This window comes from Sus scrofa, chromosome 15 (genome assembly GCF_054392235.1).
Source record: "Sus scrofa isolate SSC_HxYL_T2T_F1_AM1 chromosome 15, Sscrofa_HxYL_maternal_Yorkshire_Landrace_v2.0, whole genome shotgun sequence".
In the NCBI taxonomy this organism is placed as follows: domain Eukaryota; kingdom Metazoa; phylum Chordata; class Mammalia; order Artiodactyla; family Suidae; genus Sus; species Sus scrofa.
Genome location: NC_139397.1, coordinates 20,684,580 through 20,708,080, shown reverse-complemented (window position 1 = coordinate 20,708,080; position 23,501 = coordinate 20,684,580). Strand labels below are relative to the sequence as shown.

The 23,501-nt window shown below is 34.4% G+C and overlaps 1 protein-coding gene and 1 long non-coding RNA gene across 2 annotated transcripts in view; one reads left to right on the top strand and one right to left on the bottom strand.

The window, feature by feature from the left end:
* Window positions 1-4,413, top strand: part of LOC110257201 (uncharacterized) — a 758,677-nt gene extending 754,264 nt beyond the window's left edge. Inside the window, exon 15 of the mRNA XM_084998886.1 lies at window positions 3,676-4,413. Coding sequence (XP_084855012.1) covers window positions 3,676-3,814 — 139 coding nt within the window. The 3' untranslated portion in view covers window positions 3,815-4,413. The remainder of the gene's footprint in view (window positions 1-3,675) is intronic.
* LOC106506175 (uncharacterized) overlaps window positions 1-23,501 on the bottom strand; it is a 239,391-nt gene that overhangs the window by 98,688 nt on the left and 117,202 nt on the right. The gene's annotated exons all lie outside the window — the stretch shown is intronic.

Below are 23,501 nucleotides of genomic sequence, written 5' to 3'. Positions count from 1 at the left end.
GCATTTGTAACCTACATTATAGCTAGAAGAAGAGAAAAAGTCAGGAGCAGACTGATATATCTTAATAGACATAATTTTCTTTTATGACTACGCCTAATATATAACATTAAAATGTACCTCAGATAACTCAGAAATATTGCAAAAGCTTACATGAATAGAAAAAATAAACATGAGAATAACTGGATTAGAAGATAAAACATGAAAACAAGGGCTTTCAAAATCAAGTCAATGAAAATATTGGTAACTAAAGTGGTTCCACACTCACAAATCAGACATTTGTCTGGCTGAATCTGGCAACAACCATGTAACATTATCTCAGGTAGGCAATATATAGTATTTATAGGCACCTTTGGTCCTAAAAATGTCTGCATCTCTATTATCTAATGTAGGAATGTCATAATAGGTACCCAAGACATGTTTGAGAGAGTTTGAACAAGTGAATTTCAAAGTTGATAATGATGCAGTTGCTGGTTATATGAGTTTAGTAGGTTCTAGCAATGCATTTGGTTACTAGCTCTTTACATCTGTTATATATTCTCAGCTATTGCTGATTAAACATTATGCAGTAGTATTCTCTCATACATATTGAATCATCATGATCATCTGAAAAGACCAGTGCTTATTTCCACCACCCTGAGATTCTGATTCTGTTGCTCTGGAATTAGACTGGGGTATCAGTACTCTAAAATATCCTCAAGTTATGCAGCTGTGCAACCAAGATTAGGAACCACTGAAGTTTAGACTAGGTTGCCTATGCTATCAGTTTAAAAATCATGGCCATCACTTGGTTTAAAGCTCATGATCATCACTTGCAAGCTGGAGACAGTCATCATCAAACATCTATTTCCAGCAGTAGGCCAAGTAAACCAAGTATTTTGGTCACACTGATTTTACAATGATAGTCATATTTATTAGGATAGACTTAATAAAGACTCACCATCTGAGTTTGCTTATTTATTCCACAAAAATACATTGAGAGCCTACTCTGTATAGGCAGTGTCATGGCACTGGGAACGAGGTAAAGAAGAAGGTAGACAAGGTACATATTGTGGTGGAAGAGAAACTATCCCTCTCTATACTAAAGTGCCTAAGATAAGTGATGTACACAAAAATCAGTGTGAAATGGGAATATATAATCTAGATTAGAGACTCAAGACAAGCTTTCTAGAGGGAAGAGCTTGGAGGGGTTGACAGAGAAAGCATTCAAAAATTGCTCTCCAACTGTTTAGCTATATCTATTTTCCTATAGCTGTGGCAAAATAATTCAAGCATGACAAGAGAATACATATGACATAGAACTATGATGATGGATATCCTGTCATTTCTATATATAAGTAATGCTTCTTAAAAACTAGGGATATAGACATGATCCCTGACTCATGGATCTTATATTAATATTGGAAAGAAATCTAAGAAAATTCCTTATCCTATCGCTTTAATTTCAGCCTATTAGATTTTCTTTGTACTGTCTCTTTCAAGTCAAGATGAAATGGAGAAGCAGAGTCAGCTGGAGAGCACCTTTCCTCTTTGCAGTTCTATCTCTGTTTAACAGTAATCTCTACCTACTTTTCAGGAGAATTTTGAACATTAATAAGACAATGTCTGTGATATGAACTCCTCTGAGAAAGCAGAATATAAATGCAGGAAATTATAATTCACTGCTTCTCAACTATTATATAAGGTATTCAATGGGATCTGTTCTATTAATAAGAAAGCAAAGCTTTACAATAAAGAGGAAGTCAGATTTGGAAAATGTATGGAATTTTTCATTACTTAATATGGATATGCTGTCTAACTTTTAGAAGTCATTCTAGCTTCATGAAGTACTTTGTCATTTTAATTAGATAGGTCTTCTAGAAAAAAAAATAAAAGGATGAAATTGAGATGTCTCTTGAGGTACTTAGGAGGCCAAAGAGAAGATAAAATTATTTTGAGGTGTTTCAGTTTATTAAGTTGAACCATATGTGATTACTGAAACAATCATTTTTGTTCTACTAAATTGGCAATTCCATATGACTTGTTGTGGTTTGTACATAAAAATTGTCTTTACTTTTTTATTCATTGAGAAAAATACTGAGGTAACCTGATACTGTGTCAGATGCCACATTATGCTGATCATGATACTGCATGAAGAATTTGTATTAGTCATAAGAAATAACTACTTTACAGTTACTTTTATTAATTGGTAATTTATCCTATAGATTTTTGAAAGATGTTAACTATTCCCCAGATATGCAGTTGATGTTGTTCATGGATTTCATTCTAAGTTTAGCTTCAAGGATAATATCTGGAAAATCCAAAGCACTGGGGGAGTCTGCTTGGGAAAAGAAGATTTACCCATCATCCTCTGAAACTGGTAACAAAGGTGGAAATCCCTTTAAAATATTTCTGAAACCAAGTTCCATGACAAGGAACAGTCCATAGTTTAAATTATTAGCATATCTAAACTTAGGGACCCAAAACAGTAGACAACCTAATTTTAGGCTATTTTCCACACGAGAGGCAGACTTTGAAATGGGTATGTCTGAATTCCAAACAGCACACTTATATTACACTCATGTGTATATTTTCAAATAATGATATCCCAGAAGCATGTAATGAGTAGTCTAGAATATTATTCAGATCATTAGCAAGTGGTTGTGTTGTTCTGATGAGACCATTGCCAAGGATAGGGACTTGGGGACATAATTTTTTATTCTTCTGGGATGCCTCATAGAGAAGATAAAGAGATAAAAGACTTTCCTAGAAAATTAAACAGATGAGAATTGCTCCCACTGCATTATATAAACAACATAGTGTAAATATATTTGTATAAAAATTAGTTATGCAGGGATTCCAAATATATCATGAGAATAAGGTATATTCTTAACTGCTGAACTCGAAAGAGTGATAAGTGAATGCATATCTTTGGCCTGTATTTATAAATGAAATGAGGCTGAAATTCTAATGCTCAGAGGTGGTATCAGGAGTTGGAGTAATTCCTTTCATGATGAATGATCCTTAAGCAAATTGCAACAACATTTCTTTCTATTCATTTTAAGTTAGTCATCAAAATTGGTCCTTAATAATTTATTAAATGGTTAACTAACATTTGTCAAAAATAAATTATTTCATGTTATCTTTATAGCCATCATAGAGGATAGGAACAGATATTATCATTTTGTAGAGAAGACTACCAACAATTAAATAAGTTCCTGCAATTGACAGACTGCTAATAGCAAATATTCATATCTTTGGACTTGAACATGAACTCTGGTTGTTGTTCCTGTCTTTCACATTCCATTTCTGTATTTCAGAGCACTTGCTATTATAAATACTAGGGCATCAGAGACATTCTTTTTCCTTCTTCAATCTCTATTAAAAATCTTCCATTATAAAGAAAATAAAAATTGTTGCATTTTTCCATCTACTACCTCATAATATGATCTCTCTTATTGCTTTTCCCAGTATGTGATTATTAGCTTACAATCATACCATTAAAGACCTGATTTGAGTTGTCACAATAAAACAGGCCTTTTCTGTCTTTTTCTGTTGTTTCCACCATTTTAGAACATTTCATGGTAAGAGGGGAAGGCTTTTATTGGCTATAGAGTATCCTTCAAATTTGAGTCAATGTTACACTATATTTTATTTTTTTATTTTATTTTATAATGATTTTTATTTTTTCCATTTTAGGTCATTTACAGTGTTCTGTCAATTTTCTACTGTACAGCAAGCCATCTGCAGCAACATGGATAGAACTACAGACTCTCAGGCAGTAAGTCAGGAAGAGAAAGAAAAATACCATATGATATCACTTATATCTGGAATCTAATATATGACACAAATGAACCTTTCCACAGGAAAAAAAAATCATGGACATGGAGAACAGACTTGTGGTTGCCAAGGGGGAGGAGGAGAGAGTTGGTACCAGATTTTAAAGAGGAGAGGATAAGGATAACAAAACTTTGTCTTGAATAAGTTTTCTAAGCTGTTTAGAGAGCCAAGAACAATATCATGGGAAATGTATTATTGCAGCCCTTAGAGCACCTAGGGTAACTTAGGTGACGTGAGTAGGTCTCTATGCCAAATTCTGAGGAGTTCAATGGCAATTTCCCCAAGCTCTGCAGACTCCCACAACCTTTGGTTCCCATGATCACCTTTGGATAGATATTGCTTGCTGAAATTATACACCCTTGTTTCCACACACGTCATTCCCCATGGCTCATTTCCATTCTCCATTAATTGCTGTTATCTAGATATGGGACTCAGATCCTTTTGCTTAATTTTCCATTGAACAATTTACAGAGATCATTTGTGTGTGGTGGGGTCTTTATTAAATTTTGGGGAAAATGATCAGGAGAAAATTAAATGACAAAAAGCAAAAACAAACAAACAAACAAAACAAAACAAAAAAACCATGAAATAAAGTACACTTAGAAGTCTTTTGACCTCACCCCAACACGAGTGACTATATTTCTTTGTAAGCTTTAGTTGATTATGACATTGTTGACATCTTCCTGCTCCCATTTTCTCTTGCTGTCATCCACCTCAAATTCTTCTTTTCTAATGCAAAGTGATATACCTATCTCTTTCTTCTCACAAACTATGACTTTATGGTCTCACCATTTGTATCCCAAATATCATGTATTTTCCTTCAAAATTAATTCTCTAAGAACTATGGTACAATGATGTCTTTTCAAATGCTGATAGAGTTCAACCAATTCTATGTGTATGTGTGTGTTTGTGGTATGTGTGACTTGTTTAATAATATATTAACTGTGGAAGTTTTCATTGAAATCTATATTTTTAATTCTTTTAGAAAATTGGGGCTCTGGCAGCACCAATCACCCATATTTGCATGAGAACATTTATAATATGCTAAATAGTGACTGGCCTTGTTAGGAGAATACCTTCTCTGGTTTTCTGAAGCCCTCACCATTCCTGTCTTCTAGGATTCCTTCAGTCACACGTTTGGCCTCTACAGGCTTATCAATTTGCATGTCCTCATTAAGACCACTGAGAAAAAGGAATAGCCTATGAAATGTTTGTGACTAGGCAATATATAAGGGAAAAGAGTCAATCTCTAACAAATACGGTAAACTCTTTGAAAAGAAAATAAACTAAAATGAGTGAAGATTTATAAAGTGTCAAGTACTGCTTACAAGAATAAATTACCTAACATGACTGAAAGGAAGAATCAGAATGACCTGGAAAGCTTTTTAATTATACTCTACAAAACAGAATCTATAGAGATTCTGAATTTAAAATGTCTAGATTGAGACCTTAGAATTAGTGTTCCTAAATCTTTTTCAGTGATTCTGATATACAACCAGGAATTTAATATGGGCCATTGGTTTATAGTACCTAACATATAAACCAATATTTATTGAGCCTTGTGCCTGAAAAATATTAACTACACTATCTGCTAAGTATGCTTCCTATTCTAGGTGAAGTTTCCACTGCCAACTGTCCTGCTAAAGAAGAATGATTTTGCCATATGACCTATAGGCAATTAAACAATAGAATGCCAGAAATTCCACATGCTGATTTGTCTCAAAACAATAAACTGGACCAGTTAGAATCTCTCATTCTACATCTGAATTATCAAGTATGGAAAGAAGCATAGGGATATCCATTTGCAATAAAAGTTAAAAGGTCATAATAGAAACACTGGAAGGACTCTAACTGGATCACATACAGTCAGAAATTAAGAGAAAGCAAAAACTACAATTAAGTTCAAAGAGCTATGACATGGATGAGAGAACAAACACACTAAACTTTGGTAAGAAAATAACTAAAAGAAGAGTGATTTGGGGAACAGACATACAAGCGCGCGCACACACACAAAAAAACACAAATACTAACTAAGGAACTGGGAGTAATTTGGGGCCATTTAGAAGACCCAGGAACTTCAACAACTGAAACCACCAGTAATTAGTAATCCAGACCCATACTCATATTTCTTGTCTGATTATCTGTTTTATAATTTCTCCTGGGGTCCCACACATGTGTATCCTTGGACACATTTGTATTACTTGACATAATTTAAATGAGTCCTTTTTCTTTATAATCAATGATCAGTAACACATATCTCTTATATACACAGATAAAGAAGGAAGATAAAAACTTTTCAGATAACCAGCTTACCCATGAACATTAGACCTTCAGCAATGTTATTGATTCCCCACACCTACACCACCTTAGATCTGAGAACACTTTCCAGAGGATGTGTAAAAACTATTAAGCATTTGTTTTTTGCCTGTGTAATTAGGCAACTAAGGTTAGTAAATTTATCTTGAGTGCTTATTATAACATTATATAAGCATTTACAAGAATGGTATCACTTTGTTTCAGAGTGCCCTCTTGAGTTAAGGAGAAATGGCGTGAGCAAAGCCCTGAGAATTCAATAAGGGAGGACCAGACTTGAAAGTGGAATGAAACCGAGGAACAGGCTCAGTTTCAGGGATGGGTTGAGAGGAGCCATGAAGTTAGACTTCCTTTTGGGTACATTATTTGCAAAGTTGGTATTGTAGAAAGGTATTTTGAAAATATTCTAATGGCCACCTTCAACAAGTTGAATCAAATAACTGTATTATTATGTCATGTACTCAGAGTATTTAGAAAGTTGACATCAAAGCAAATAGTCAACTGCAGGGGAGAGAGGTCCATTTTCCTCTAATCACAATACAACACTTTTCACTTCACCAGCAAACTTAAAAAAAAAGAAAGAAAGCGCGACATTTACCACCTCCTTTTTGTACCTCTTGGTCTCTGTCATCCCTTCCAACTTAGCATCTGTCCTTATTACTACATAAATGGCTCTGAGTAAGGTCAACAGTAATGTCAATATCTTACAATTTGGTGCATAATTTTAAGCATGCTTTTTCCTTGTGAAGCCTGTTTCTGAGAACACCTTGCTTTGACTTCATGACCCAACTGCTCTCTGAGAGATCAGGATGCTTATGCTTTTCAGGCTCATCATTGTCTATCCAGCCATGAAATTGGAGAATTCTTCCTGTTTTCCTTCCAGATCTTCTTATCCTCTCAGTTTAATTTTATCCCTTATTAATTTCACCCCTGACCATGGGTTCAATAATATCTGCATACTGATGCTTCCCAGTCTCGACCTCTATCAAACTTCTCTTTTTTTTAAGGGGGCCATGCTTGAGGCATGCAAAACACAATCCACAGCAGTGACAATGCCAAATCCTCAAATGCTAGGCCACCAGGGAACTCCCAGAGTTCTTTTAAGAGAGGTCTAATCAGCTGCTGACTCAAAATGTAAAAGTATTTCAAATTCAACATATCTACTCATTAACTCCTGAATGTTTATCTACCTTTCCCTTCACTACACATTTCTTCTAAAGCTAGTAAACTTCAGAATATCTCAGGAAGAGTTACCTCCTTCCTTAGCCATGAAGCTTTCTTACATTCTTATATACAAACCATCACCAAATCCTTCAAATTTGGCTCTAAATATTTCTCTATTTCCACTACCAAAGTACAAGGCTCAAGTTGAAACTAATGTGATTGCTTGACTGGGAGTACTAGAATTGTCAACTAACTTGTTCACCACATGCAATCCAACTTCCCACCAATCTTCTCTCAAACAGCAGTCAGAATAGTACTTTCAAAATACTAAAATAATTCTATGATGCTAACTCATTGCTTATTGTTCCTTCTATTACATTCCATTATTCTTCGATAAAGTCTAAATTCTTAAATGCCCTTAAACGTGTTATCTAGCCCTAGATCTCTAATAACACCTTGTTCATCTCCTGGTTAGTCTTTTGCTCCCACCTATTTGCCTGACTTTATTTCCCATACAATTTAGTTTTGTCCATGACTTAGGGAATTGTGTATGAGCTTCTCTTCATGTCTCTTAAAATATATACAAGCTCCCCAGACCCACCCCCACCAACATCCATCCTACTGTTCAGATATCAGTTAAAATGTCATTTCCTCACAGAAGCCTTTCTTGATCCCTAGCCTCACCAATTTTCTTTGTATAAATGCTCATGGAAACATAATCTTTTACTTTGTTGCCCTTATCTCCACTCATTATTACAAAATAATTACATTGATCTAATGGCTATTACTCTCCTCACTAAATCCCCAATTCAGGAGGTAAGGGGTTGTGTTTTTGTTCAACATTCTACCTTAGGTTTAGAACAGTGCCAGCCTCAGAGTGGGAATTCAACTGAATGCCCAGTGAATAGAAATGTTTACTGAACATATGAAGGCAGCAATAAACATGAAAAAGAGAGGTACAGGCAAGAGAAATATGAGAAGAGATTTCCCCACAATGCCCTTCATCAAGGCCTTGGACTGTGAGGAATAGCACTTCACAAACTAAACCAGCTCAGTCAGCATGCTTGATGGAAATTTAGCAAAAAGGTACAATAGCATCTCTTTGAATCCAAATCAAGAAGCATAGCAGGGCTTCAGTGAGGACCGAAAATGGGGGCTGTAAAATTAGGAATTGAGATCGACTTCTCTATTTTTCTGGGGCTATGTGAATTTAAATTTATTTTTCTCCATTTCTGTTTTATTATACATATTAACTGCACAAATTTGTATTCTCACCAACAATAATAGAGGTCTCTTTACAATCTTCCCAAGACTTGTTTTTTGTCAGCTTTTTTTGTGATTTTTGTTTGTTTTTTTTTGTTTTGTTTTGTTTTGTTTTGTTTTTTGCTTTTTGTCTTTTGTCTTTTTTAGGGCCACACTCATAACATATGGAGGTTCCCAGGCCAGGGGTCCAATCGGCCTACACCACAGCCACAGCAATGCCCAATCCAAGCCGCATCTGCAACCTACACCTCAGCTTACAGCAACACTGGATCCTTAACCCACTGAGCAAGGCCAGGGATCAAACCCTCAACCTCGTGGTTCTTAGTCGGATTCATTTCTGCTGCACCATGACAGGAACTCCTCAACTTTTTGATAATAGCCATTTTTACAGGTGCGAGGTGATATTTCATTATGGTTTCAATTTCTATTTCCCTGATGACAAGTGATGTTGAACAACTTTTCATGTGTCTGTTACCTATCTGTATATCTTCCCTGGAAAAATGACTATTCATGTCCTCTGCAAATTTTTTAATCAGGGTTCTTTTTTAAATATATTGACATATAAGTTCTTTATATATTTTGGATATTATCCCTTATAAGACATCATTTATAAGTATCTGCTCCTATTCAGTCGGTGGCCCTTGTATTTTAACAGCTAATGGTTTCCTCCACTGTGCAAAAGCTTTTTAGTTTGGTGTTATCTCATTTGTTTGTTTTTGCTCTTGTCCTTTCCTGAAGAGACAGATTCAAAAGAATATTTCTAAGACCAAGGTCAAAGAGTGTACTTCCTATGCTTCCCTCTAGATTTTATGGTTTTCAGCCTTACTTTTAAATCTTTAATATATTTTGTGGGATTTTTTGTGTGTGATGTTTAAAAATGATATAATTTCATTCTTTTACACATAGTCATCTAGTTTTCCTAATACAATTTTTTTAATTTTTTGATTTTATTTTTTTACTCAATGGATTTTATTATATGTATAGTTGTACAACAATCAAACACAACCCAATTTTATAGCATTTTCATCCCAAACCCTCAGTGCCTCTCCCCACACCCCAACCTGTCTCATTTGGAAAACATAAGTTTTCCAAAGTCTGCGAGTCACTATCTGTTCTGCAAAGAAGTTTATTGTGTCCTTTTTTTAGATTCCACATGTAAGTGATAATAGCATATGTTGCTGGTATCTCACTGTCTGACTGACTTCACTTAGCATGATAATTTCTAGGTCCATGCATGTTGCTGCAAATGCCATTATTTCTTTCCTTTTAATGGCTGAGTAATATTCCATTGTGTGTATGTACCACATCTTCTTGATCCATTACTCTGTTGATGGACATTTAGGTTGTTTCCATGTCTTGCTATTGTACAGAGTGCTGCAATGAACATTGGAATTCATGTGTATTTTTGAGTCATGGTTTTCTCTGGATAGATGCCCAGGAGTGGGATTGCTGGATCAAATGGTAATTCTACTTTTAGTTTTCTGAGGACCCTCTATACTGTTTTCAACAGTGGTTGCACCAATTTCCATTCCCACCAACAGTGTGATAGGGTTCCTATTTTTCCACACCATCTCCAGCAACTACTGTTTGTAGACTTTTTGATGATGGCCATTCTGGGTTTAATTTGCATTTCTCTAATAATGAGTGATGTTGAACATATTTTTATGTGTTTTTTGGCCCTCTGTATGTCTTCTTTGGAGAACTGTCTGTTTAGATCTTCTGCCCAGTTTTTTTTTTTCCATTTTTTTTTTTTTATTGCTCGAGTGAATTTATCACATCTTTAGTTGTATAATGATCATAACAATCTGATTTCACAGGATTTCCATCCCACAGCCCAGGTACATCCCCCCACCCCCTAAACTGTCTCCTCTGGAGACCATAAGTTTTTCAATGTCTGTGAGTCAGCTTCTGTTCTGCAAAGAAGTTCAGTCTGTCCTTTTTTCAGATTCCATATGTCAGTGAAAGCATTTGATGTTGGTGTCTCATTGTATGGCTGACTTCACTTAGCATGATAGTTTCTAGGTCCATCCATGTTGCAAAAAATACTGGTATTTTGTTCTTTTTAAGGCTAAGTAATATTCCATTGTGTATATGTTCTGCCCAGTTTTTGATTGGGTTTTTCGTTTTTTTGGTATTGAGCTGAAGTTATTGTTGATGTATTTTGGAGATTAATCCCTTGTCAGTTGCTTCATTTGCAAATATTTTCTCCCATTCTGTGGGTTGTCTTTTTGTTTTATTCAGGGTTTACTTTGCTGTGCAGAAACTTTTAAGTTTAATTAAGTCCCATTTGTTTATTTTTGTTTTTACAGTCATTACTCTAAGAGATGGATCTGAGAAGATGTTGCTGTGGTTTATGTCAGAGAGTGTTTCGCCTATGTTTTCCTCTAAGAGTTTTATAGTATCTGGTATTATATCTAGGTCTATAATACATCTTTAGTTTATTTTTCTGTATGGTGTTAGGAAGCTTTCTAATTTCATTCTTTTATATGTGGCTATCCAGTTTTCCCAGAAACTCTTATTGAACAGGCTGTCATTTCTCCATTGTGTATTCCTGCCTCCTTTGTTATAGATTAGTTGACTATAGGTGCCAGGTGCATGCATTTAATTCTGGGCTTTCTCTCCTGTTCCACTGATCTATATTTCTGTCTTTGTGCCAGTACCAAATGGTTCTGATATCTTTAGCTTTGTAGTATAGTCTGAAGTCAGGGAGCCTGATTCCTCCTGCTCCATTTTTTTTTTTTTCCGAATATCTTTGGCTATTCTGGGTCTTTTGTGCTCCAAACACACTTTAAAATATTTCGTTTGAGTTCTGGGAAAAATGTCCTTGGTAATTTGATAGGGATTGTATTGAATCTGTAGATTGCCTTGGGGAGTATAGTCATTTTGATAATATTGACTCTTCCAATCCAAGAGCATGTTATGTCTTTCCATCTATTTGTGTCATCTTTGATTTCTTTCATCAGTGTCATAGTTTTCAGAGTACAGGTCTTTTGTCTCTTTTTTTTGATGTGATGGCAAATGGGATTGTTTCCCTAATTTCTCTTTCTGCTCTTTCATTGTTAGTGTATAGAAATGCCGTCAATTTCTGTGTATTAATTTTGTATCCTGTGACTTTGCCAAATTCGTGGATGAGCTCTAACAGTTTTCTGGTAGAGTCTTTAGGATTCTCTGTATAGTATCATGTCATCTGCAAATAGTGATAGTTTTATATCTTCCTTTCCAATTTGGATTCCTTTTATTTCTTTTACTTCTCTGATTGCTGTGGCTAGGACTTCCAAAACTATGTTGAATAGTAGTGGTAAGAGCAGACATCTTTGTCTCATTCCTGATCTCAGTGAGAATTCTTTTAGCTTTTTGCCATTGAGAATAATGTAACTTCTGGGTTTGTCATATATGGCCTATATTGTGTTGAGGTAGGTTTCCTCTATGCCCACTTTCTGAAAGGTTTTTATCAGAAATGGATGTTGGATTTTGTCAAAGGCTTTTTCTGCATCTATTGAGAAGATTATATGATTTTTATTCTTCAGTTTGTTAATGTGGTTATCACACTATTGATTTGTAGATATTGAAGTATCCTTGCATCACTATGATAAATCCCACTTGATCATGATGTACAATCCTTTTAATGTATTGTTGGATTTAGTTTGCTAGTATTTTGTTGAAGATTTTTTCATCTATGTTCATCAGTGAATTTGGCCTATAATTTTCTTTTTTTGTGGTATCTTTGGTTTTGGTATCAGGGGGATGGTGGCCTCATAGAATGATTTGGGAGTGTTTCTTCCTCTGCAATTTTTTGGAATAATTTCAGAAGGATAGGTGTTAACTCCTCTGTAAATGTTTGATAGAATTTGCCTGTGAAGCCATCAGGTTCTAGACTTTTGTTTGTTGGGAGCTTTTTAATCACAGTTTAATTTCAGTACTTGTGATTGTTCCATTCATCATTTCTATTTCATCCTGTTTTAGTCCTGGAATATTGTACTTTTCTAAGCATTTGTCCATTTCTTCTAGGTTTTCCATTTTATTGGCATATAGTTGCATGTAGTATTATGATCCTTTGTATTTCTGTGATGTCTGTTGTTACTTCTCCTTTTTCATTTCTAATTTTATTGATTTGAGTCCTCTTTTGTTCTTTATAAGTCTGGCTAAGGGTTTACCAATTTTGTTGATCTTCTCAAAGAACCAGCTTTTAGTGTCATTGATCTTTTCTATGGTTTTCTTTGTTTCTATTTCATTGATTTTTGCTCTGGACTTTATGATTTCTTTCCTTCTACTAACTTTAGGCCTTGTCTGTTCTTCTCTCTCTAGGTGCTTTAGATGTAAAGTTAGCTTGTTTATTTGAGGTTTTTTGTTTCCTGAGGAAGGCTTGTATTGCTATAAACTTCCCTCAGAATTGTTTTTGCTGCATTCAGTAGGATTTGGAGTGTCGTATCTTCATTGTCATTTGCTGCTAGGTATTTTTTAATTTCCTCTTTGATATATCTTCAGTGATCCATTTGTCATTTAGTAGCATGTTGTTTAGTCTCCACGTGTTTGTGTTTTTTGCAGTTTTTTCCTTGTTATTGAATTCAAGTTGTATAGCGTTGTGGTCAGAAACGATGCTTGATATGATTTCAATTTTCTTAAAGTTACCGAGGTTGGATTTGTAGCCCAGTATGTGATCAATTTTAGAGAATGTTCCGTGTGCACATTAGAAGAATGTGTATTCGGTTGTTTTTGGATGGAATGTCCTATAAATATCTATTAAGTCCATCTAGTCTAATGCTTCATTCAGGGCCTGTGTTTCTTTATTGATTTTCTGTCTGGATGATCTGTCCATTGCTATAAGTGGGGTGTTAAAGTTCTCCACTGTTACTGTGTTATTGTTGATTTCTCCTTTTAATGTTGTTAGCAGTTGCCTTAGCTATTGTGGTGATCCTATGTTGGGTGCATAGATTTTTTTTTCCATTTTTTCATTACTCAAATGAATTTATCACATCTGTAGTTGTACAATGATCATAACAATCTGATTTCACAGGATTTCCATCCCACAGCCCAGATGCATAGATATTTAAAATTTTTATATCTTCTTCTTGGATTGATACTTTGATCATGTAGTGTCCTTCCTTGTCTCTTAAAATATTCTTTATTTTAAAGTTTTTTTTTTGTCTGATATGAATATTGCTACCCCAGCTTTCCTTTGATTCCCATTTTCCTTGAATATTTTCTTCCATCATCTCACTTTCAGTTTGTATGTGTCCCTAGAAGTGAAGTGGGTCTCTTGAAGATGGCATATATAGGGGTCTTGTTTTTGTATCCATTCAGCCAGTCTATGTCTTTCAGCTGGTGCATTTAATCTGTTAACATTTAAGGTAATTATTGATATGTATGTTCTTATTGCCATTTTAACTGTTTTGGATTTGTTCTTGTTGCTCTTTTTCTTCCCTTCTCTTGTTCTCTCTTCTTTTGGTTTGATGACTATATTAATGTTGTATTTGAGTTGATTTTTCTTATTTATTTCCATATCAATTGTACATTTTTGGTTTGCAGTTGCCCTGAAATTTTGGGTGATATAGAAGTGTGTGTGTGTGTGTGTGTGTGTGTGTGTGTGTGTGTATGCCTGTGTATATATATATGTATATATATATATATATATATATGCCTGTGTATATATATATCAGTTTCATTTATATGTTTTACGTTGTTGGTTTCTTAATTGCAAGTGTATCTCCAGTGTTCTGCATTGGTACTCTCCTCATGATTTCTGATTTTGGTAGCATAATTGTGCATGGATGATTTCGTATCTTTACTGTATAAATATCTTTACTGGTGAGCCTTGCCATTTGTGGTATTTTTGTTTCTGGTTGTGGCCTTTTCTTTTCTGCCTAGAGAAGCTCCTTTAGTATTTGTTGTAAAGCTTATTTAGTTTTGCTGAATTCTCTTAGTTTGTGCTTATCTGTAAAGCTTTTGATTTCTCATTCAAATCTAGATGAGAGACTTGCTGGGTAAAGTTAATCTTGGTTGGAGGATTTTTCCTTTCCTCATGTTAAGTATATCATGCCACTCCATTCTGGCCTGCAGAGTTTCTGCTGAAAAATCTGCCAATAACCTTATCAGGGTTCCCTTCTATGTTATTTGTTTCTTTTCCCTAGCTGTTTTCAATATTTTCTCCGTCTTCAATTTTGGTCAGCATGATTAACATGTGTCTCAGGGTGTTCCTCCTTGGGTTTATTTTATATGGTACTTGCACTTCCTGGATTTGAGTGAATGGTTCTTTTCCCATGTTAGGAAATTTTTCAGCTATTATCTCTTCAAATATCTTTTTTGTCCATTTGTCTCTCTCTTCTCCTTCTGGCACCCCTATAATATGGAAGTTGCTGCATTTAATGTCCCAGAGTTCTCTGAGACCCTCTTCATTTCTTTTCAGTCTTTTTCTCTTTTCTGTTCCACATCAGTGATTCCCACTAGTCTGTCTTCCCCTCACTTATTCATTCTTCTGCCTCCTGTATTCTGCTGTTGGTTGCTTCCAATGAATTATTTATTCAGATGTTGTATTTTGCATCTTGCTTAAGTTTTAAATCTTGTATTTATTTGCTTATCATTTGCTCTAAATTATCAATCTTTGTCTCCGGTTTATTTCCAATGTCTTGTATCATCTTTAGCATAATCAGTCTAAAGTCTTTTTCCTGGAGCCTGATAATCTCCTGATCACTTAACAGTTTTTCTGGGTTTTCCTTTCTCCCTTATCTGGGTTATAGTTCTCTGTCTTTTCATTTTTATATGTTTTTGGTGTGGCATCCTTTTTGCAGACAATAGCCTCTGTTACTTCTGGTGTCTGCCCCACTGATGGCTGGAGTTGGTATGGGGGCTTGCTGTAGGCTTCCTGATGGGAGGGACTGGTACCTGCCTCTATTGGTGGGTGGGCTTTGCCTCTGGGTGAGATTAGAGGAGGCTGAGTGACTGGAGGGTCTTTAGGCAGCCTGTTTACTGGTGGGTGGGACTGTAACCCCACCTGGATTATTGTTTGGCTTGGGGCTTCTCAGCACTGGTGGGTGGGGTCAGATTTTCCCAAAATTGCCACCCCCAGAGAAATGCATGCTGATGGATATTCCTGAGAGCTTAGCCTCCAATGTCATTCCCCTATAATGAGACACAATCCACCCCTGTTTTCTAAGGAGATCCTCTAAGAACTGGAGTCAGGTCTAACCCAGATTACTCTGGAGACTTTGCTTTGCCCTGGGATCCAGTGTACATGAAAGTCTGTGTGTACCTCGCAAGAATGTGGTCTCTCTTTCCTCCAGTCCCATGGAGCTCTTGTGCACAAGCCCCACTGGCCTTCAATGCTAAATGCTCTTCAATGCTAATGCTCTTTATCCCAATGCCACATCCCCAGGCATGGGGATTTGATGTGGGGCTCAGAACTCTCACTCTTGTAGGTGAGTCTCTATGATAGAGTTACTTTCCAGTCTATGGGCTTCCCATCCAGGAAGTATGGGGTTGCTTATATCACGTAATCACCCCTTTTACCTCTTGATGTGGTCTCCTCTGTCTTCCGAATTAGGATATCTTTTGAAAGTTTCCAGTCCATTTGGTCGAAGGTTATTCAACAATTGGTAGTAATTTCATTGTTTTTATGAGAAAAGTTGAGTTCCAGTCCTTCTATTGTGCCATCTTAATTCTTTTTAGTTTTCCTAATACTATTTTTTAAAGAGGCTGTATTTTCCCCATTGTATATTCTTCCCTGCTTTATTGTAGATTAATTTACCATATAAGCATGGATTTATCTCTGGGCTCTCTATTCTATTCCATTGATCTATGTATCTGGTTTATGTCAGCACCATACTATTTTGATTATTAGAGTTTTATAATAGAGTTGAAATCAGGAGTGTGATGCCCTCAGCTTTGTTCTTCTTTTTCAATATTGCTTTGGCTATTTGGAATATTTGGTGGTTCCAACAAATTTTAGGATTATTTGTTCTAGTTCTATGAAAAATGCCATGGGTTTTTGATAGGGATTGCACTTAATATGTAGATAACTTTATGTAGTATGTACATTTTAACAATATTGGTTCTTCCAGTCCATGAGCATAATATTTCTATTTATTTGTGTCATTTTTAAATTTCTTTCAATAATATCTTAGAGTTTTCAGAGTAGAGGTTACTTCCTTTGTTAAATTTAGTTCCATGTATTTTATTCTTTGTAATATAATTATAAATGGTATTTTTCCCAAATTTCTATGTCTGATAATTTTAGTGTATAGGAATGAAAAAGATTTCTATATACTAATTTTGTATCTTGCAAATTGTTCATTGAATTCATTTATTGGTTCTAATAGCTTTTTAATAAATCCTTAGCTTTTCCTATATGTAGTATCATGTCACCTACAAATAGTAACAGTTTTACTTCTTCCCTTCCAATTTGGATGCCTTTTATTTCTTTTTTTCTCTTTATAGTGGCTAGGATTTCCAATACAATGATGAATAAAAGTGACAAGTATAGGCATCCTGTCTTGCTCCCGATCTTAAAGGAAAAGTTTTTAGCTTTTAAGTGTTCAGTATAAGAGCTGTAGGTTTGTTATATATGGACTTTATTATGTTAAATTTTATTCTGCATATATGCACATTGTTTAAAGTTTTTATGCAAAATAGATGTTGAATTTCATCAAATGCTTTTTCTGAATCTATTGAGATGATTGATAGTGAATCATCCTTTGGGTTTATCTTATTTGAGACCCTTTGTGCTTCCTTACCCAGGTTAGGAAAATTTTCAGTCACTATTTATTATGAATATATTTATGCCCATTTCTCTCCTCTTCTTCTGAGACCCCTGTAATTCAAATGTTAGTATATCCCATAGGGCCTTCAAACTATCCTCATATTTTTTGTTTTTCTTTTAGCAAAGAAAAATCATTTCTGATTGGGTTGTTTTCACTATTTTGTCTTCCAAATTGCTTGTTTGTGCTTTGTGCTTTTTGTGTCATCTAATCTGCTTTCCTTCCATCTAGTGTATTTTTCATTTGTTTTACTGTATTCTTTATCTCCAATTATTATATTTTTAACTCTTTGTTTAAATTCTGTGTTTCTCCATGCTTCTCCCAAGTTTGGTGAACATATTTATGACCACTATTTTGAACTCTTTATCAGGTAAATTACTTATCTCTATTAACTAGGGTTTTCTCCCCCTGGGATTTTATCTTGTTCTTTTATTTCTAGTATATTCTTAAGTCTCATTTTGTTTGATATTTTGGTTTGTCTTTATGAAATAGGCTAAACAATCACCTCTACTAGTCTTGAAGGTGTGGCTTTGTTTTAAAACATGTATCTGGGTAGACTATGGATATTAGGTGGCCTAGGCTGTCTTAGGCATATGCTGGTGGTATTCCAGGGTGCACCAGGCCAAGGTATCCTTGGCAGGACTGCTGAAGCTAGAACAGAATTGGCTGATGTTTTTCCCAGGGCATGCTGGGCCAGACTGGTGCCATGCAGGGAGGATGGCTGGAGCTGCAGTGGGCATGGGTCAGAGGCATGATGGGGGTAGCATTGGCAAACCCGCTAGATTACCAGGGGTTTTTCAAACTTCTACCTCTCTGCTGGGAGAGAGATTGTGAGTTTGTGAGCAAGTGAGTTTGTGCGTGAGCCCTTTAAGTGTGGCGTTATGGTTTCCTAAAGCCCCTGGCTCTCTTCTCCCTTTGCTTTTCAAAGCTAGATGTTTAAGTTGCTTATCTCCTTTGTGCATGTCCCCAAGGCTGAGTTGCCTGATGTGGGGTTTGAACCCATCAGTTTTTGAGAGGACCTCCATGTTTGTCTCTATGCTCTTGTTTCATTCTCATTTTTAATGAGACTGGCTTTCTCTGCTTCAAGTTCCTTTTGAATGCTTGGAAAAATGTAACATCTTGTTCCCATGAACCAGAGTGATTGATGAAACTTCTATATCTGTGACTTCACATTCTTGAGATTATTGATGATAGAGTGTAAGTATGATCCAATAAGCTATGCACAGAGAATAAAAGTGTAACATGGCCATCCATTTCTCCTTTCAGGGTAAAAAAATGGTGGAGTCATTCTCAAAAATAGAATTGGGTTGTAAAACTGACACTCAGGAATGTTACACTATGCTTGGTAACAGAATGTGTATGGGATACACTAGAGTGTTAGCAAGGGGAAAGGTGGAAAATCTAACACATCAAGGCTGAGCGCTAATGGCAGGACTAAGTTAAAAGAACTATATTGGAGAAAAACATTGATAATAGGATATCATTGCATTGTGAGAGACATTGTGGATTTAGTTTGGAGAAAATTATTTATCATGGTCCATAACAATTTCCCCTTGATATGTAAGAAGGTGACCATAATAAAAATTTTTTCTATTTTAATGATTTTTTTTCCATTATAGTTGGTTTACAGTGTTCTGTCAATCTTTTACTGTACAGGAAAGTGACCCAGTCACTCACACACACACATTATTTTTCTCACATTATCCTCCATCATGCTCCATCACAAGTGACTATATATAGTTCCTAGTGCTATACAGCAGTATCTCATTTCTTATCCATTCTAAATGCAATAGTTTGCATCTATTAACCCCAGATTCCCTGAATAGAAGTTGAATCATATCTTGATTCCTCAATCTAACCTACCAACTCCTTTCTTTCTCTCCAAGATTTATGTAGATGAAACCAGACTACCATTTTCATCTGGCTATCCTCTGGCTGTCTTCTATGGCATAATTGACAAGGTTCACTGATTGTTTTAAATTAAATAATAGATATAGTTGTGCAAATTCAAGAACAATAGGGGCCATGATAAAACAATTCTCTGAAATGAAAAATGGTAGTAACTCAATATTTAAACTAAGGGTAAAATTACATTTAAGCACCATATCTCTAAAAGTCTCATGGGCTCAAAAATTTGCTCTGAATCTAGGAAAACTGAACCACAGTATAAAATATGCTTATTTTCCTTGAATTTTTTAAATTGCTATAGATAGGGGCCAGAACTTTTTGACTTGGTAGTCAAACTGTATATACTATGGACTGCAGAGCTTTATGGCCCCTGACTTATAACTATATGGAATTTAAGGATATAATTCATAAGTGTAATTATAATCAACTTTGGGAGAAATTCAAACAATTTATGATAGGGAAGTACTAAATATTATTGTTATGCTATTTTTTATAAAGCTTCTTAACAATATATTATATTGATAGTAAAAATGGGAGAGCTTTATGTCCATTTTCTAAAACTACAAATGCAAGAAAAGTTATCAGAGAATTAAATAACATGACAAAATATATCAGAAATTGAGATAATGAGAATTTATACATGATAGCATGTGTTTGGTGGGTAATGATAGCCTACCGAAATCTAATTTAATCAAATATTTAAAGAGGTAATAATTAATTTTTAAAGAATTGAAGTGAAACATAACTAGAAAAAAGTTACTGTTTTTTTTTTGATGCCAGAACAGCATTCCTGATGTAATTTTAATATTTCATTAAGGCAGTAACTTTCATATTACGGGTGTTATCCAAGGTTTTTATGTTTGATGATGTAGTTTTTCTTCTTGAAAAAAGTTATAATTTTATTGCATAACAGTGGTGGATTATGAGAATGCTCTTTTCCCATCCATGTGAATATTTTTTATTACCACTAAATTACTAGGACTTAAGCAAAAGTATATTGGCTTATGTTAGAACATAATTTATTAACAATACACAGCACTCTATATTTTATGAGAATTATGCAAAAACATTTTGCTAGATGCTTATTTTCAAAAATTTTCTTATGCTAGATAGCATGCTAGATAGCTCTTAGGTGTTCAAATTATAATGCAAAATCTCCTTTAAATTTGTCTTTCTTTTTTCATTAGTTTCAGAAAGCAAAAATGTTTCTCATACTTTGAGCATTTGCTTCTGAATTTGGGAAAATTTATTTAAATCTTTCTTGTTTCAGCCATACCTAAAAGTGTAAATTACTAAATTTGAAAGGGTATACAAACATTAACATTGTTTATGGAAGAAGAATGCAAGCTAAATGAATGTTTGATAAAAGAGTATTTAAGATTTAAAAAAAGAAAAAGATTCCTATATTTGATAGATGAAGACAACATATATTTGCAGTTTTCATTTGTGAAAAAGATATTCACACAGAATAGCACTTAAGATTTTAGATTTTTTTTTTTTTTGCACACTTTACCCTGGCTTCAACATGTGATTTTATGTTTCATCACTGGTACATTTATATTCTACCAGACTTAAAAACTTAGTCATCTGTGACTTCTCTGGCTGCTTTAAGGTCTGTAACCAACAAGACATTTTTATTTTATTCAAAGAGATGTTATACTTCCATAGGGTATTGGTTAATTCCTGAGAACAGTCTTTCCTCAGCAGCAGGGAATAATTAGTCTTAGACTGGGCATTGCTTTGGTCCTGCTTAATAAGCCTTAAAAATAAGACCCCAAATAATAAAACTTAGCTAAGTTTCTAAGAAACTTAACTGTGCCTCAGAAAATAGTTTGAGAATATTTATGAGAATGTAAAAAATATCTAGCACTCATCAAGTTAAGATGCACAATGTATGGCATCTGATAAAAAAAATGATGGGGCAGAAAAACTAACAGTATTATACAACTTAATGGTGATAGACCAATCAGTTGCAACTGACCCAAAACTGATACAGATACTAAATTTATAGACAAGGGTATTAAAACTGTTGTTATAAAGTACTCCAAATGTTTAAAAAGTTGAATTAAGATATGAAAGAATAATAAATACAAAGAAACCACAAATTGCATTTCTAGATAAAAGCCAGAATGTATGAAGTGTAAAACACAATGGATGGGATTAATGATCTGTTAAAAATTTGAAAAAAAAAAATAGAAGTATTAAACTTGGAGATGTAACTATAGAAACCATCCAAAATAAAACACCAAGAAAGAGAATAAACATTCACAGATTATCAGGTTATCTGTGGTATTTCAAGATGGTTGATATATATTTAATTAGAGTCCCTGAAAGAGTATATGAAGAAAATATTTTTGAACAAAAACTGGATAAATATTTTCCAAATGTAATGACAGTAAATTGGAGGTTCAAGAAGCTCAATTAAAACCAATATATGTATGCATATGCACACACACACAGTAACATAGTAAGAAAATAAAGAGATCTACAACTGGCACATCACAAGAAAATTGCTGAAAAAAATTTTTAAAAACCTTAAAACAAACTAGAAAGGAAAAATATAAACAAAATTCAGAATGGGAGGATTTTTCTTGTCAGAAACAAGGCAAGTGAAAAGATAAAGGAGTGACATGTTTATGGTATTTAAAAGAAAAAAACTGTCAACCTAGAATTCTATACCTAGCAAAATATATTTCAAAAACAAAAGCAAATAAAATACTTCAATACATAAAAAGTCATCAACAGACCTAGAATATAAAACACGTTAAAGAACATTCACATGACAGAAGAAAAATATAGACAGGAAGGTTAAAATTGCATCTACAAAAAGAATTAAAGATCACTAAGAATGATAACTTAGAGAAGATACATATTATAAACCCTAAAACAACAACTGAAATATCAAAACATTATAGCTAATAATCCAACCATGGAGCTAAAAAGTATTCAATTTATAAAAAGACTTTTGTTATTAAACCAATACTTATTTTTAAATATATCTATTTCAAAGAGCTCAATTAGAGACTTATTTCAGTAAAACAAAAACAAAACAAGAATGACATCACAACCTAAGGTACAAAATCTTACATAGAAATCAAAGAGAGAGATATTCACAGGCTCTAAGGATCAGGATGTGGACACCTGGGGGTGGAAGATGGGAGAGCACTATTCAGCTCACCACTGTGGCCTTTCTTGCTTAAGCAAAGTCTGATTTTCATAGCTTTGCTAGCCCCAAGCCTCACCAGGATGTTTTTCTATTATTGAAGTCTTCATTTCTCAGGTTCTTTCTCTTCACTTTCTAGCCAATGGGAAAGGAGATAATAAGTGCATTAGAATTTTGTTGGACTGTAAATATGTGGGGGCAAAGATGGCTTTATCCATCTATCCCCAGTGCTAAGAGAGGTCAAACTATATGTTCACTCAATATAGCAGGTGGTGGTGATCGTTATATTATGAAATGAAGGAGGGTGCAATTTTATAGTTTTCTTAAAGATGAACATAGAAATTAGATTCTCTAATTGTAAGTATGAATAAAGATCTATTCTATGAAAATCAAAAACATAAAACAAATAAAGAGAGAGAAAACAAGATTCCCCCTCCCAAAAAAAAGAAGGAATGAAAAAGAAGATAGGAGAAGATTATCAGCCCAGGTCAGGAAACTTGCCTATAAGAACTGCATTGAATAGAATTCTTTCAGGCACTTATTAAGGTCTGTGAATTTCCCCCAACCCCTCAATCAGAAAGGAGAAGTAGAAACCACATAGAAAGAGGTTTATATCAATACTAATAATCACATTAAATGTAAAAGGTCCAATACCCCACTCAAGATGTATAAATGACCTAACTGGTGGAAATAAAACAAAACATGATATTGCCTATAAGAAACACTTCATACAGAGAATAATATTTGATGAAAATAAAATAAGAGATTAGCTATGCTAACATTAAAAATAAACAACTGGATTAGCTGTTAAATGTCAAAAAAGGTAGATTTAAAATCTGAAATTGAGTATCATTTAATAATAAACAGTCAATTCATTAAGAGGTGAAACAAGCCTAAAAATGTACCCAATAACAAAACTTCAATATTCATGGGGCAAACACATAAAACCAAAAGGAACAATACATAAATCTATAATTATACTAATATTTTAATAGTCCTCACTCAATAAGCAATATAACATGTAGGTAGAAAATCAGTATGAACAGAGAAGATTTGAACACTATAAATCGACTTAACCTAATTGTCATTTAGAGAACACACCATGTGACAGCAATAAAATATAC